The sequence below is a fragment of the Wyeomyia smithii genome, chromosome 2 (assembly GCF_029784165.1).
Source record: "Wyeomyia smithii strain HCP4-BCI-WySm-NY-G18 chromosome 2, ASM2978416v1, whole genome shotgun sequence".
NCBI lineage: Eukaryota > Metazoa > Arthropoda > Insecta > Diptera > Culicidae > Wyeomyia > Wyeomyia smithii.
The window spans coordinates 264,129,545-264,143,789 of NC_073695.1; the positions used below are offsets into that span (position 1 = coordinate 264,129,545).

General features: G+C 33.9%; 1 protein-coding gene across 1 annotated transcript; it reads left to right on the forward strand.

Moving 5' to 3' along the window:
• The first annotated feature begins 2,393 nt into the window (after window positions 1–2,393).
• LOC129722711 (tenascin) lies at window positions 2,394–13,117 on the forward strand. The gene is made up of 7 exons (XM_055676395.1): window positions 2,394–2,594; window positions 2,661–2,797; window positions 2,857–2,992; window positions 3,059–3,202; window positions 3,269–3,580; window positions 12,222–12,362; window positions 12,945–13,117. The coding sequence occupies exons 1-7, from the start codon at window positions 2,531–2,533 to the stop codon at window positions 13,028–13,030; spliced, it is 1,020 nt and encodes a 339-aa protein (XP_055532370.1). The 5' UTR covers window positions 2,394–2,530; the 3' UTR covers window positions 13,031–13,117.
• The last annotated feature ends 1,128 nt before the right edge of the window (window positions 13,118–14,245 follow it).

Here is a 14,245-nt window from a genome sequence, read left to right on the forward strand (position 1 = left end):
TACATATTTTGCCTGTTTTTATTTTTTACATTCATTACATTTTTACATATTATCACACGTTTTTTTACATTTTCACATCTTTTACGTTTCTCATATTTTGAAATTTTTAAAAGTTTTATTATTTTTTACATTTGTATCATTTTTAACATTTATAATGGTTTTGAACATTTTCTACATTTTCTACATGTTTTACTTATTTTACTTCTTTTACATATTCACATCTGTTACGTTTTTCATTTTTTCATCATTTTTAAATTTATTAACATGTTTTACATTTGTAACATTTTTAAGTTATTTTGTTACATTTTTTAAACTTTTTACATTTTTGATATTTCTTACGTTCTTACATTTTTCACATATTTTCCATATTTTACTTCTGTTTTTAATTTTTTCAAATCATTTACATTTTCAACGATTTAACTTTTTTTGCTTATTTTATATTCTGTACATTTTCACTTTTAATTATGTTTTTTTCTTTCTTAAATTTTTCACATTTTTACAAACTGTAAGTTCCTACATTTTCGCATATTTTCTACGTTTTTTACGCTTCTTACATTTTTTATAATCTTAAAATTTTTTATATTTGACTCTGCTACATTTTTACATTTTTACACATTTTACATTTCTTACATATATTACCTTTCTTACGTTTTTGTTATTTTCCACTTTACATATTATGAATCTTATTCGTTATCCACTATTTTTACATATTTTTTATTTTCTACATTTGATTACGTTTTCTACAGGGAATCTACCTAAGCTAAGCTCACCAGATTTCTACATTTAATTACTTTTTTACATTTTTCACATATGTTTTACATTTTTTACATTTATTTTATTTCTTTTATTGTTTACATTTTCTATTGTTGACATCTATATCTTTATCGAGTTTAATAAATTAATTAATTTGAAATTGGACTAAATTTTGTTTATTTTTTAATATTTGTGAAATTTGATGATTGATCCTCGCTCAATTTTGTTCAATCTGTCATATATTTTGCTTGTCAATTTTTTTCTGTTATTCATTCATTTGGGCTCAATCTAGAAGATTTTCCACTCAGCACTTCTAGTTAAATTTTATTTCAATTTCATCTTAATCTTTATTTTCCTGCAGATCAATTGTATCTTGAAATACTATTAAACACACAGTCCTATATTAATAACCTTCTATGTACTCGTGACGTTTTGCCTTAATTTTTCATTTTGGTTGAATTTTGCTTCCAAATTTTATCCTGGTAAGGTCATACCTCGATATAAGGCAATCACGATATAACGTAACTTGATATAACGTGACTTTTACCTCTATATAACGTAACGTTTTAAGATGAATTGAAATTGAAAATAAATGATAAGTAAGTAAGTTTTGAAACCAATGCGAAAATTGAAAGGTTTTCACGCAACCTTCAGTAACAATTCACAGTCTTGCGTTAATTAAAACTTTTTTTTTGCTTGTTGAAATTTTCTATAAATGGGTATACGAAAGGTTTGAAAATGCTTATGGGTGGTTCGACATAGGTTTTCGCACACCTTTGAGTAACCATCAACAGTCTAGCATTGATTAAAAAAAAATTTGCTTGTTGAAAATTGTCCTAAATGGGCATAAGAATGGGTTAAAAATACTGATAGGTGATAGGTTTTCCTGAATCTTTGAGTATCAATTGAAAAAAAAATTTTTTTGCTCCTGAAATTATTTCTAAATGGGCATATTGCAAATAGGTTTTCGCGCATCTTTGAGTAACCATTAACATTCTTGCATAAATTAAAAACAAATAATTTTTGCATCGATATAACGTAACGAAAATTAAAAAAAAATTTGCCTTATAGCGAGGTATGAATATATTACATTTTCAATCTAACTGAATTTCAATTTAGACTTGGTCTTGTTCCAGTTTTTATTGAATATCTTCAAACTTTCGTAATATTTTCAGAGTATAATTTATTAATCTAAAAAAAATTCAAGCCTAGATTCTGCATTTAAATTCGGACTACATTTTCTTTTTGTTCGACATAGACTTTACAGTCAGTTTTAATTCAAATTAGAACAGAAGATGGTTGAACACCCTATATTGAAATAATAAACGGAAAACCAACCTAAAATTGATGAAAATTACAACATAAGTTATTACAAAGATAAAATCAGTTGATGATGCGGAAACGAAATTTGAAACAAAGTGGAGATAAATCGTAAGAGTCACTCAACAAGCGAAACTATTACGAAACATAAACTAGATTTAACAAAAAAATCATATGCTTATGATTTTGCATAAAGACTGAACAAAGTTTGGGAACCGTCTTGGTTCAAGGGTTATATCTGTACGCTTCTTTTTAGCAGTATTGTTTATTTAATTGCTATAAAATTCCACCCCATAAACCGCCATGTTTAACAATATGACAGTGATTATATTGTTCTACATCCAAGCTTAAGAAACAATAGCGCACATTGATTCAGTGCCGCTTGGAACTTCTCCATTTCAGTAGTAAGTTTGGTGTGATATTCATATTGTTTTATTTCTCCGGACTTGTTAATATCATGTCGAAATATCTGGCTTATATCGCTACCGTTGTGGTTCTCCTGCAAGTAGCCAGTGCTAGTGGTAAGTATAGTAGATTTTCAATTATAAATGGTCCTTACAACATAAGTCTTTCATTCTTTTCCGCAGACATCATCGATCTAACCTGCGAAAATGATACCGACTGCGATACATTCCAACACGGCGCTGTTAATTCAACCTGCGTCGCAGGACAGTGCCACTGTATAGATAACACTACGGGCAAACGGAGCGAGTGTAAACCAAGGGTAAGGTAGTAAAAGCCTTGTGTAAAAATTAACTAAACTAATAAGTAAAATCGGAACAGGTTAGCAAAGCCTCCAATTTGATTGGTGGCCATTGTCCCTGCATTCCAGCCAATTCCTTTTGCCACGAAAAATCGCAACTGTGCGTCTGCAAGGAAGGATACCAGCCGGACCGGGAGAGTAAAAAGTGTATCGAAAGTAAGCTCTCTAAAGCGACTTTATGTGTGAGGTTAGATTTTTATAAATCATTTTTTATACTAACAGAATCCGTTGCGTTGGGCAAAAATTGCGAGATAGACGAACAGTGCCTGCAGTACGATTATTTTTCACGATGCCACGAAACCACGCACAACTGCACCTGTTCGAACCATTTCGTCATTTTTGCGGATAAATGTCACTCGATTATCGGTAGGTTGTTCACTTAAACCGAAGGGTTTTTTTTGCTTATGTTTGCGTGCGTTTTTCAATCAACAGCCGCCGGTAATTCTACCTGCGAAAAGAACTCGGATTGTTCGGATAAAGTAGCCAACTCCAGCTGCCACGAACATCAGTGCATCTGTAGCACCGGATTTGTGGCGGATTCTGCGAACACGACCTGCCTGCCGGTTGCCCTGCACGAGGAACCGTGTCTCGAGTCGAACCAGTGCATCGCTCAGCTGGGCGTCGGTTCACTATGCAGCAACGGCAAGTGCGTCTGCAACGATCAATACTTTGCTTTCCCAGTGCACTCCCACAACAATGCCACTTCGGAGCACAAGGTGTTGAATATTTGCACTCGAAAAATTAGTAAGTATTCTATCTTAGTAGTAAGAAGTAACCCTGTCTACTAACTGAACTGAGAATTGTTAAAAAAAAGTAGTGTTGCTAATCGCTTATCAGATTTTTTATTTTCATATTTGTTTCAAGATCAAATTTTTTACTAATCGATGGAAACTAAACTCAATTAACTCGAACTTGTTTTAGTAAGGAGTGATGTTACAGTTTGTACAGTAACTTAAAAACTAATTTATCGGATTTCTATTCTCCACTGCAAAAGCTTATTTTTGAACATCGACTTTATTGTTTGGAAGAAATTTATCATATTTTTAGTTTATAAAACGGCCTAAACTAATCCTTAACTAATCAGAGAGGATATATGGTTTGTGAAAATTTAATTCTAAAGACTATTTGCAGTCTAGACTTTACACATTATTTGTATTTTTTGGCAAACTGTTGTGTATTTCAAAAAACTGACGCATAATTTTTGACAATTTTCGAGAGATGACGGAGTGAAACCACCGCCAATAATTCTCGATGCTGGATTTTTCGCTAATTTTTTGGAAACTTTTCGTTGATATCTCTACCGACGCCGAGCATGAATGTGCAAAAACGTTTATCAAACTAGTCAAAGTAACGAAAAATCCGGTCTTGAAGATATTACTTCCGAATTCTCTCAGCAAAATTTCTTGTCTGTCTACTTTTCTTCCTTGATTCGTTTTGAATGACTTACTATTGGTATACAGTAGGTTTCCGTTTTTGGCATGTTCCGCTTTTGGCATGCTCCGTTTTTGGCACACTGTTATCAAAAAAAAAGCTTATTGTTCAAAAACCTAATATTTTTTTATAAAAAACATAGAATATTACCTAAACAGTGGAACCGGTTCGATCATGGAGAAATAAAGAAAAAAAAGTAATGATTTTTCGAAAAAAAAAGTTTGGCTGAAGAAATATTTTAAATTTCCCATACAGCACTCATGAAGAATTGAAAACATTTTTACAGTCAAAACGGTTTATTTGATTGGCGTAGTGTCTTCGACAAAGTTGTAGATACTAATTTTGTCCTTCCATAAAAAATATACCATGTGAAAACAAAATTAAAAGTTAAAAAAAATAATCAAACTTTTTTTTTCTTGATTCCCTTATGATCGGACCGGTTTCGTAGTTTAAGTAATCTTTTGCAGTTTTTTCAAAAAAATATTAGATTTGAAAAATGAGGTATTTTAGATAATTACCTTTTATTCTAATTAACTTTTATTCTGAATAATCTTTTTTTGAAGTATATTTTTTTTCGGAAAGAAAAAATTGTTATCTACAGCTTTGCCGAAGACGTCATACCGATCAAACAAACCGTTTTGGCCCTAAAAATATTTGTAATCATCAATATCTTTCCAAAATACCATTTTTCAATAGCAAAAATGAGTCGTGTTCCAGAAAATAATTAAACTTATCAAAGACGTATTGGTAGCTGTCACTTATGAAATGGGTAAAAAATTCACTCAATAAAAAGTCGCAACTTTTTCAAAAATGGGTGAAATTTCTCTCATTTATGGGTAACTTAAATTTAACGTGTATTTGACTCGAACTGTAAACAGTGCACTGTCGTATATAACAGGTCTGGCAATTTAAAACCAGCAGTCGTTGCTTTTAAATAGAACGGAGAGTTTGACGTCACAGACGCTGTTGTACAAGCACTGCGTGAGAATAAAAGTGTCGACAAATTTGAAATTTTTTATTACTGTACGCTATATACGACGGATTTTGTTAAAAACCTATTGAATCGCATAAATAAAAAAATTTTCATAATAATTTTGAAGTCTCAAATTGAATATATTCATGTCAAAAAAGGCTTCCGTTTTGTTGCCAAAAACGGAGACTTACTGTACTTTTCAATTATACAGGAGGCCATTTCTATGCCACAAAGTTTTGCAAAGTTTTCATAATCTCTCTTCCTCGTAGTTTCCTGCTATATCAAATCACATTTTTGAATCAACGGTAGTATAATTGATGAAATTTATGTACTGGTTCTAGGATTGTCGGGAGTCCTATTGCTATTGAATATTTGATATTGTTATCGAAACCGTTCAAAAGTTTAGATTGTGTATCCTCCTTTTCTGATGTAGGACTGTAGGATGTTTTACTGTATGTTGTGCAAAATGTAACGAAAAAAAATGTTAATACTCCTATTACAATGTTTTGATCGATGGTTGAAATGTTCCTTAAACTAGTGAAAAGTTGAGTTGAAGTTCAATTAGCTTTAAGACTAATTGCGAACATACATTTTCCATACGTAATACTTTTTTAAAAACAAATAAAACAATACCAAGTACATCACCATTGGCAGCGTAAATGTCACAAGAACACATTCGTGTTACGCAAAATTTACCAGTTAGTGTTTTCCTGCTGACCTTACAGATGCGTGCAGTCGTTGTAGAAAACTCTACTTGCTACCGTGTTTACAGAAGAGTTGATTTGTGACGCCTTCACGGTACGAAAAGTGAAATCTCGTGATGCTCCAGTTTTGTGTTTTTAACTGGTGTCTTCCTGCTAACCCGCACTGTTATGTACGGCACTGGCAACATGTTTTTTGTAATTTAAAATAAAGAATTTTACTTAAACCAAAAATATCCTTAAATCCTACGAAAAACTTGCATTTGTGACCTTCTACATAAACCTTCTTGCCATTTTTTTCCGAAAAAAAAAATACTAATTCATATATTTAATTGAATTTTTTTTTCTCAAAGATAGGGAAACGTCCTATTATAACTTCATTTCTTGATTGAAAATCAAGTTTTGTTTAAACAATAACAAATTAACACATGGTCTATGGTTTTAGTATAAATCAACCGTTTATATTATCTAATCAAATTTGTAAATTTTAGTTTTGTGTTCAGTTATAATGTTTGTATGAGCAAAAATTTGCTGAAAATTATGCGCAAATCACGTACATGTACAGTAATATTTCACTAAAAAACAGATTATTTATTTGAGTTTAAGAATGAAGACTTTCATGAAATCATGACCCACTCTTCGCTAAAATTTAGGGAAAAATTTCACACTTTTCTTCCAAAAAATTTCGAATTTTCAATTGAGAGTTACTAAGTTTGCCTGAGTTTTTTTTCTAAAAAAATATAATTTTTAAAAACGCCGCTACGACGAAGTTATAATGGAAGTCGGATAAAAAAGTTGACATTAGGAGCATCCTTGGATTGCTTCGTTAGTGCCTGCTTCATAAGGGACCGTTCCTTAACCACGGTGTCATATTTTGATCATTATGCGTTTTGGTAATGGCTAGGGGCACCGATATTTATAGGAATGGTTGAATAGCTATAATCTTTTATTTTTTACTGGCGTGACCAGGTTTGCCATGTATCCAGATTTAGCTGCATTATCCAGATTTTTGAACATGTAGACCAGGTAGACGGATTTGATGTCCAATTATCCAGATTTTTCATGAATGATCCAGATTTTATCCAGATTTTATTTTCTCTGTTCCGCAAAAAGGTCATCACTTCAAATTTGGCGCGAAATTTTGCAATTTTGTCACCTCAAATTTTACGTACCCCAAGACTTCTATTCGAAGACTTTACCTTTCACCCCACGAAATGACTCCCAGATTTTTTCCAGATTTTTTTTTGCCTTTTCCAGATTTTTAAAAAAATGACCTGGCAACGCTGTGCGTGACCTTTGGAATGCACTTTTTTTTTCATTTTGTCGACCAGTGTAATTGTTACATGTTTGGTGGACGTTTAAAAAAGCAATTCTAATCCGATTGTTTCTGGTCGCAATATCGAAAAAAGTAGATAAATTCGTTAGGTGAAGACGTCAATACTTTTTTGTGACAAATCCGATGCGAGTTAAATTTTGCTCGTATGACAGCTGATTTTACACTAACAATGAATTTCGAATCCTTATTTTCAGTGATTTTTGTGTAACTGGTAGCCTGGAACGGATTCGTTTTTTTTTCTCTTTAATAATTTAAATAAATTGAAAGTTGACTGAAATATGACATTTTTTTTGCGTCTTGAACTGAAAGTACCGATAATAAAGCGATTGAATGACATGTGATGTGCAAAATGTACAATCAAATTCACAGTTTTGTTTCCCTGAACTCTAGAACACATTTTACAAAATTTTATGTATTGACATCATCATCACGAAGTTCCTCGAAATGTTGAACCCGAGTATCAAAACATACTGCTAGGAATATTGTCACAAATCTCGACGAATTGCAGAATACAATTATTATTTCCGAGAGAAAAATGCCACATTACGCAAATTCCCTTAAAACCGAAAAAATTGTTATCATCGTTCTGATACCTTTAAAATATGTAGAATGGTTCCAAAAATTCCATAACATTTGCCAATTGCTGACAAACCATAAACTTTCCGTGACACTTATAAATTATTAGACGGCCTCAAATAAATTTATTGATTGACAAAATATATCGAAAAATCGCTTCTCCATTTTGGCTAAAACACATCTCCGAGGATAAATCGACCATAAATGCATTGTTTTTCTGTTACACCCAAAATTCTTGATTCACCCAATGATAAATTATTAATCAGAAAAAAGGCCACGTGGTCTTTTCTTTAACCCCCTACCTCCTGTGTGGTATTTCGTGGTCTTTTAACAAACCCCCCGTCCCCCTCTTCATGATCACGTGGTTTAGGAATGACCCCTAATATGTAACCCAGTATCTCTCGATAGGCCTTAGTTCCAGTGCGTTCGGAGACTTAATGTCCTTGGGTACGACAGTGACCCCGTTGGCTTCGTACCACTCCAGGACATAATTTAAATAGTGGCACGAAGCCCGGTCACCCGGGGTCCATCCCGGTCCTTGGCTCTCTGAACGAAAGACCTGGACAGATTCAACTCTTTGGCATCATCCATGACCGAAGCATTCCGATTCCTTGTAAACGGTTTCATAACACGCCTGTGATCCGGGTCACTAATAGAACATCCATTCTGATCCTTTCTTCCGTTCGCTGCTCAGAGTTTCGTAGTAAAGTTTATTCACCCGACTCACCGTTGACTGCACAATTCCGAATTGTTTTTCCAATGTACCACTGAGACCGTTGACGATTTTCCAGGTGCTTGCGACGTTGCTTTTCGGGTAACGACATTTATTTTCAATCACAGCTTTTTGTTGCGACTATGGACTAATTTAAGTTTGGTTATTTCCGGTTTCACAGTCTCGGTAAATAATCTGAATTCACTTTAAATCTGACGTTTCGGCCGTTGGTTGCGGCCTTTTTCAAAGGAAATAAAGGTTCTTAGTTTTAGAGCATGAGCTTTGCGGTCTATTGTATGGAAGATGATTTTTCAAGCAAGTTTAAAGAATTCTTCTACTGATCATTAACCTTCCGTGCATCTATAGTTTTTTCCTCCTTTTTTCCTGCTTATATTCACTCAATGGTTGTACTATTATTTTCAATTATCGAAAAACCGACAGTGATAACAATACAGTGTAAACAATACACTCAGAACTACTTCTCCCCAAATTTTGAAGATAAAATACCCAAAGGCTAACTTTCTACAGCGTTTTTTCCGTGACGCAATTTGATGTGGGACACCTCTTAGTAAATGTGCGGCCGCCAAGCTCAAGCGTTAGCTCAAATGAAATTTAAATTTCAATAAAACTGGAAGAACAACAATATTTTATAATGTATCCACCCCCGATGAAAAATTGGGTTCCTCCCAGAAAACCCATCAGAAAATTAAAACACGGTAATAAGTTTTTTAGTTTATCATTATTTTTGTAAAAAAAAAAACAAAACCAATTCAAGCGAGCTCAAATTAAAGAACCAATTCACCTGCATTTGAGATATAGAAAAAAGTTAAAAAATAATGCAAAAAATTATATCCACTCCTCAGACTCACAAAGTTTTAGTATTTCGCCTGTGTATTGAAACGAAATACTCGAAATGTGTTGGGTGTAATTCAAACAGAAGTATATCAATCTGTTCGCTATCTTTTTCTTTGTCAGAACATGTTTACAGATTGTAAAACTATGCAAGCAAACTTCAACAATAATCAATGAAAGTTACAAATCGAGGGACACTATTCCAATCACCCCGAACTTATTTTAAGCAGATTCCATCTGTTTGGCAGGCGTTTGTCCACCTTTGGCTTCAATGACAATTGTCGTGGCATCGACTCAACAAGCTTAGCAGTTGTTAGGGGAAATTTGGTCCCATTCAGTTGAGATTACCTGCCGCAATTGTATAGACGCGTAAAGTTTCGCTTCGAAATGTCTAAATAAACCTACTTGGACCTGAATCCATCGATAAACTCGAGCTCTTCAATCATAGATCCCCACACCATAACTCTACCTGCAAAAAAATCATAGTCACGCTCAGTTGGTTGAAAAATCAATTCTGGCAAAGTAATTCACCAACACCTTGCTTGACCGTAAATCGCTAACACTCCTTTTTTCAACTTTCTCCAGTTTGCCGCTATTTTCTTGTGATACCATCAAACCCAAATAGCGTTACTTTCGTCTTATCTGACCAAACCGCCTTATTCCAGTAATCACATGTCCATGGAATGTGGTCCAAGATTTCCTTAAATCTTTTTTAAAAAAATTTTTGCGATCAGTCACAGTTTTTAAGCAATTTTCGGAGCTGATAGTCCCCTGTACAGCTCCGCCTTTTTCACAATAGCTCTGTCGGTTCGGCCAGTTATCTTTAAAGAACGCTCCGATCGCTCAGCTGATGAGATAGAACCACGCTTTTTGGATATCTGCGCAATTCAAGCGAGCGTATCGCTTCGCTGGACAATATCAGTTCTGCACAAGAAACTTGAATAAAATAAGAAAGTTTTAAGTAAAAATTAAAATTTGTGAATTTCTGCTTATGGCACGCAAATTTTCTGTCTCATCCACATCATTGAATAAGTAAAGTAGTTATCGTATACAGAAATTTTCCTGAGGCCCGTAAAAAAACATTAACTTTCAACCATTCCTAAATACAACTAAGATTACATTGTTAACTGTGAAAGTTACTGTTTTGTTTATTTGAGTTGAAGTTTATTTCCGTCAATCATAGTAGACTATATCTTAAAAACTATTGCTAACATCACAAATATAGTTATGTAATTCTAGTGTTCAATATTTTTCTAATAGCATTTCGTGACATCGTTAAATCAATAACTTCACAATATTTATTGAAAAGACTCATCACTATTAATTCAATGAACGTGTAGGAGCATAAAAATTGAGTTTTCCAAGCAAATTTTCCGAACTTATGCGTTGTGAAACTAAATCGTTGACAAGAGTTACCGAACCAATTTCTCTTCTTTTTTCAAGCGTTTCTATATTAATAAGCATGCAACGCGATTCATTACAAGGGAGAGGAAGTGAATTCCAACCTAGTTTTCTTAGTGCATATAACGAAAACTGTTTTTGTACGGATTCGATTCTATTGGAATGGACGTCTTACTGAACTCGATAACTGAACCTTTTTCTAAAACTTAGCATACTGTTGGCTCTATTGATGATCGTATTGTAGTGATCAATGAATGTTAACTTAGAATCCATAATTATTCCTAAACCTCTAATTTGATAACACCTTTCTACAACTTGATGTCCAAGAGTGCAACTGGAATGTTCAGGATTTCTTTTCCTTGTGTAGCATATAATATTACATTTTTTTACGTTGAGATCAAGAAGATTTTTTTTACACCAAATGTAGAAAATGTCAACCTCTTGTTCGAATTGTTGGATGTCTGATTTGTGTTTTATTTCCATGTACAATTAAATGTCATCGGCATATATCAATACTTTGAGACGATTCAACACAAGAGTAACGTCATTAACAAATAAAATGAAGAGCAAAGGGCCTAAATGAGAGCCTTGTGGAACTCCAGATGTCACTTTTACTGGTACAGAAAGGTGTCCCTTAAACCTAACCGTTTGTGTCCTATTCGTCAAATAAGATTCAATCCATCTAAGTAGGCATGGAACATCAGCATGGAAATATCTACTCTGTCAAAAGCTTTACTAAAATCCGTGTATAGAGTTTCCACGAAGTTGCCTCTGCCCATAGACGCAAGAGAGAAATCAACAAATTCAAGCAAGTTGGTAGCCGTAGACCTTCCTTTGTAAAAACCTGAATAAATATTTTTTGGTTTACGATAGCTTCAAAAAGTTTTGGGAATACATGATATCATTGCAATGCCACGGTAGTTTTTGATATCAGATCTCTTACCTGACCTAAAAATCGGTATAAGAAACGATTTTTTCCAGACCGATGGAAATTGTCCGGACGTAAGGTATAAGTTGAAAAGTCAAAACAAGGGTTTTCGCAGGCAGGAGCAAGATTTTTCATAAGTGAGGGTGGAATTCCATCTGAACCTGGACCTTTTGAAGCGTCCAGTTCTTTTAGTGTTTATGCAAATATATGTATACAAATATATATATATAAATATATATAGTATATGTATGTCATGATTTATGTTCTTTCTTTCTGGAATAGAACATGAAAACAAACTTTTTTCCTAAATGATATTATTAGTATACTAAAAATAATCTCGTTTCATTGTTACTGTTATCAAACGCAATGTTTTATAACCTGACAGTTCTACTAACCCAGTTTAAAATGTAGTGCAATCATTAAAATTAGTATCTCCCATCACCACTAATAAAAAATTCGATAATTTCATCCGCAGCTCAAGGAACAAGTTGCAGCGACAACAAAGACTGCTACCAATTCCACCGAGGACCTCACGAGCAAACCATGGAGTGCTTCATGGGTGAATGCGTTTGCTCTCCTGGCAACTACGAGAAGGGGGGCATATGCGTTAGTTACAGTAAGCAATTTATCGACATAACTATTTTCCCTTTTTTACAGTTTCTCCACAATTATGGGTCAGCTACAATTATAGGTCACTTTTACGAAAATACGTCTATTCTCACAAAACTGAGCCATGGTATTTTTTTGACTCAGTTGTATTTATGCGATGATTTAAATTTGCAAACATCACAAAAAATCATAATTCTACCCGGTGCATTAAAGGAAGGGACCCATAATTGTAATAATATTACATTTACGGTGCACAATTCTGGGTCAGTCCCTTTTGTGAACTGTTGTGATGTATTTTGATGATTTTATAGACCAAATGATTTTAAATGCCGAAAGTGACCCATAATTGTGTGTTTTGCTATGTAAATGATATTTTCCCTCCCAACTGATTTACACACATCAGCTGCAGTGAAACTAATTGTTAATCGAAAGTACACATCAGAACACAGAGATAGACAGTAAAACATTGGTAGTTGATAACTTCTCAGATTTTATATTTATTTTTGAACATTCAGACAACACGCTGACTGACCAATAATTGTAGAGGGACTGTATATGTTATTCTTATTATTGTTTTATTTTTTTGCAGGTTCGGCCACAGACGTTTTGTTTTCCCCCACGCTAGTCGTGCTCGTGCTGATTGTCGGATCCTACTTTCACCGCTTGTGGATTTAGGTTCCCGTGTTAACATATATGTTTTTGTTGATAATCGTAAATATAGTTAGTTGATGATAATCGTAAATATAGTTTTCAAACAGTTCATTTACATGTTTCACTGCCGAGGGTCCGTTCCAAAACTACGTGAAATCCCACAAATCATCGCAGTTCTATGTTGCGAATAGTTAAAATTTCAGAAGGGCAATTGAAACTATAAAAACAACATGTTTTCTATCAGAAGCCAAGCATTTTTGAATTGTTTGGCCATCATGAACCAGACCTGAACTTTTTCTTGAATACCGAGGTTTAGAAATTAAAAACATTTAGCATCTGATGACACTGATTCCAGTAATGAAATGTCAAAGTCAGTAAAAATAAAAACCACGTGGTTTGTTCCCCAGGTGATCACCACGTGGCTCAAGAAAGACACCGGAAGGCGCAAACTCAGTTCCTGGTCACACGTGTCGTCCGTATGCACAACACTGCCGGTACCCGGAAAACTGTCCCATAATGAAAAACATCATGTTGAGAAAACGGCGATTTAATATTATCCGTGAATTTTCGGATTTCCAGCAATTACATCCAGAACCAATGACCATAACAGTTTCATGGCACCACAAGTTTATCGTTGAGAACAAAAACCATGGATGGAATTGGTTTTACGTTATATAACTTGAAAAAAAAAGACAAAATGGGACCATTTCAAAAGTACATTTCAAAAGTACTCGCATATTTTGTCCCATCACATATAAATTCAACCAGCAATCGGCAGTATCATTGGCAACGTAGATTGTACTACAGAAAAACAACATTAGTCTAATTAATTAATTGACATACTTCTATATGCCTAAAATAATCCGTTAAACACTAAACTGGAGCAAAATTATATGTTTGCAGTTTGTACCACTATGCAGTGGGGCTGTAATGCGGGTACTTTTAATATGGGACAAAAACAACTTGGTATTTTTTCCATGTTTTTCCATACAACAGTATTAATTTTAATTTTTTTCCAGAAAATATGATAACAATTAAGTCGATTCCCGATGATAACTCAAAAGTGACCAAAATCAGTATGGGACAGTTATGCGGGTACCGGTTTGCAGCGTGCCGTACATCAGCTAACACAGTTTGTAATAAACTTGTTGCTTCGATTTGTTTACAAACCACTTTACCAAACATAACAATCGGCCGCGTGGCGTCAATGGTTACTAAATGCAACGGTTACCAAGGAAA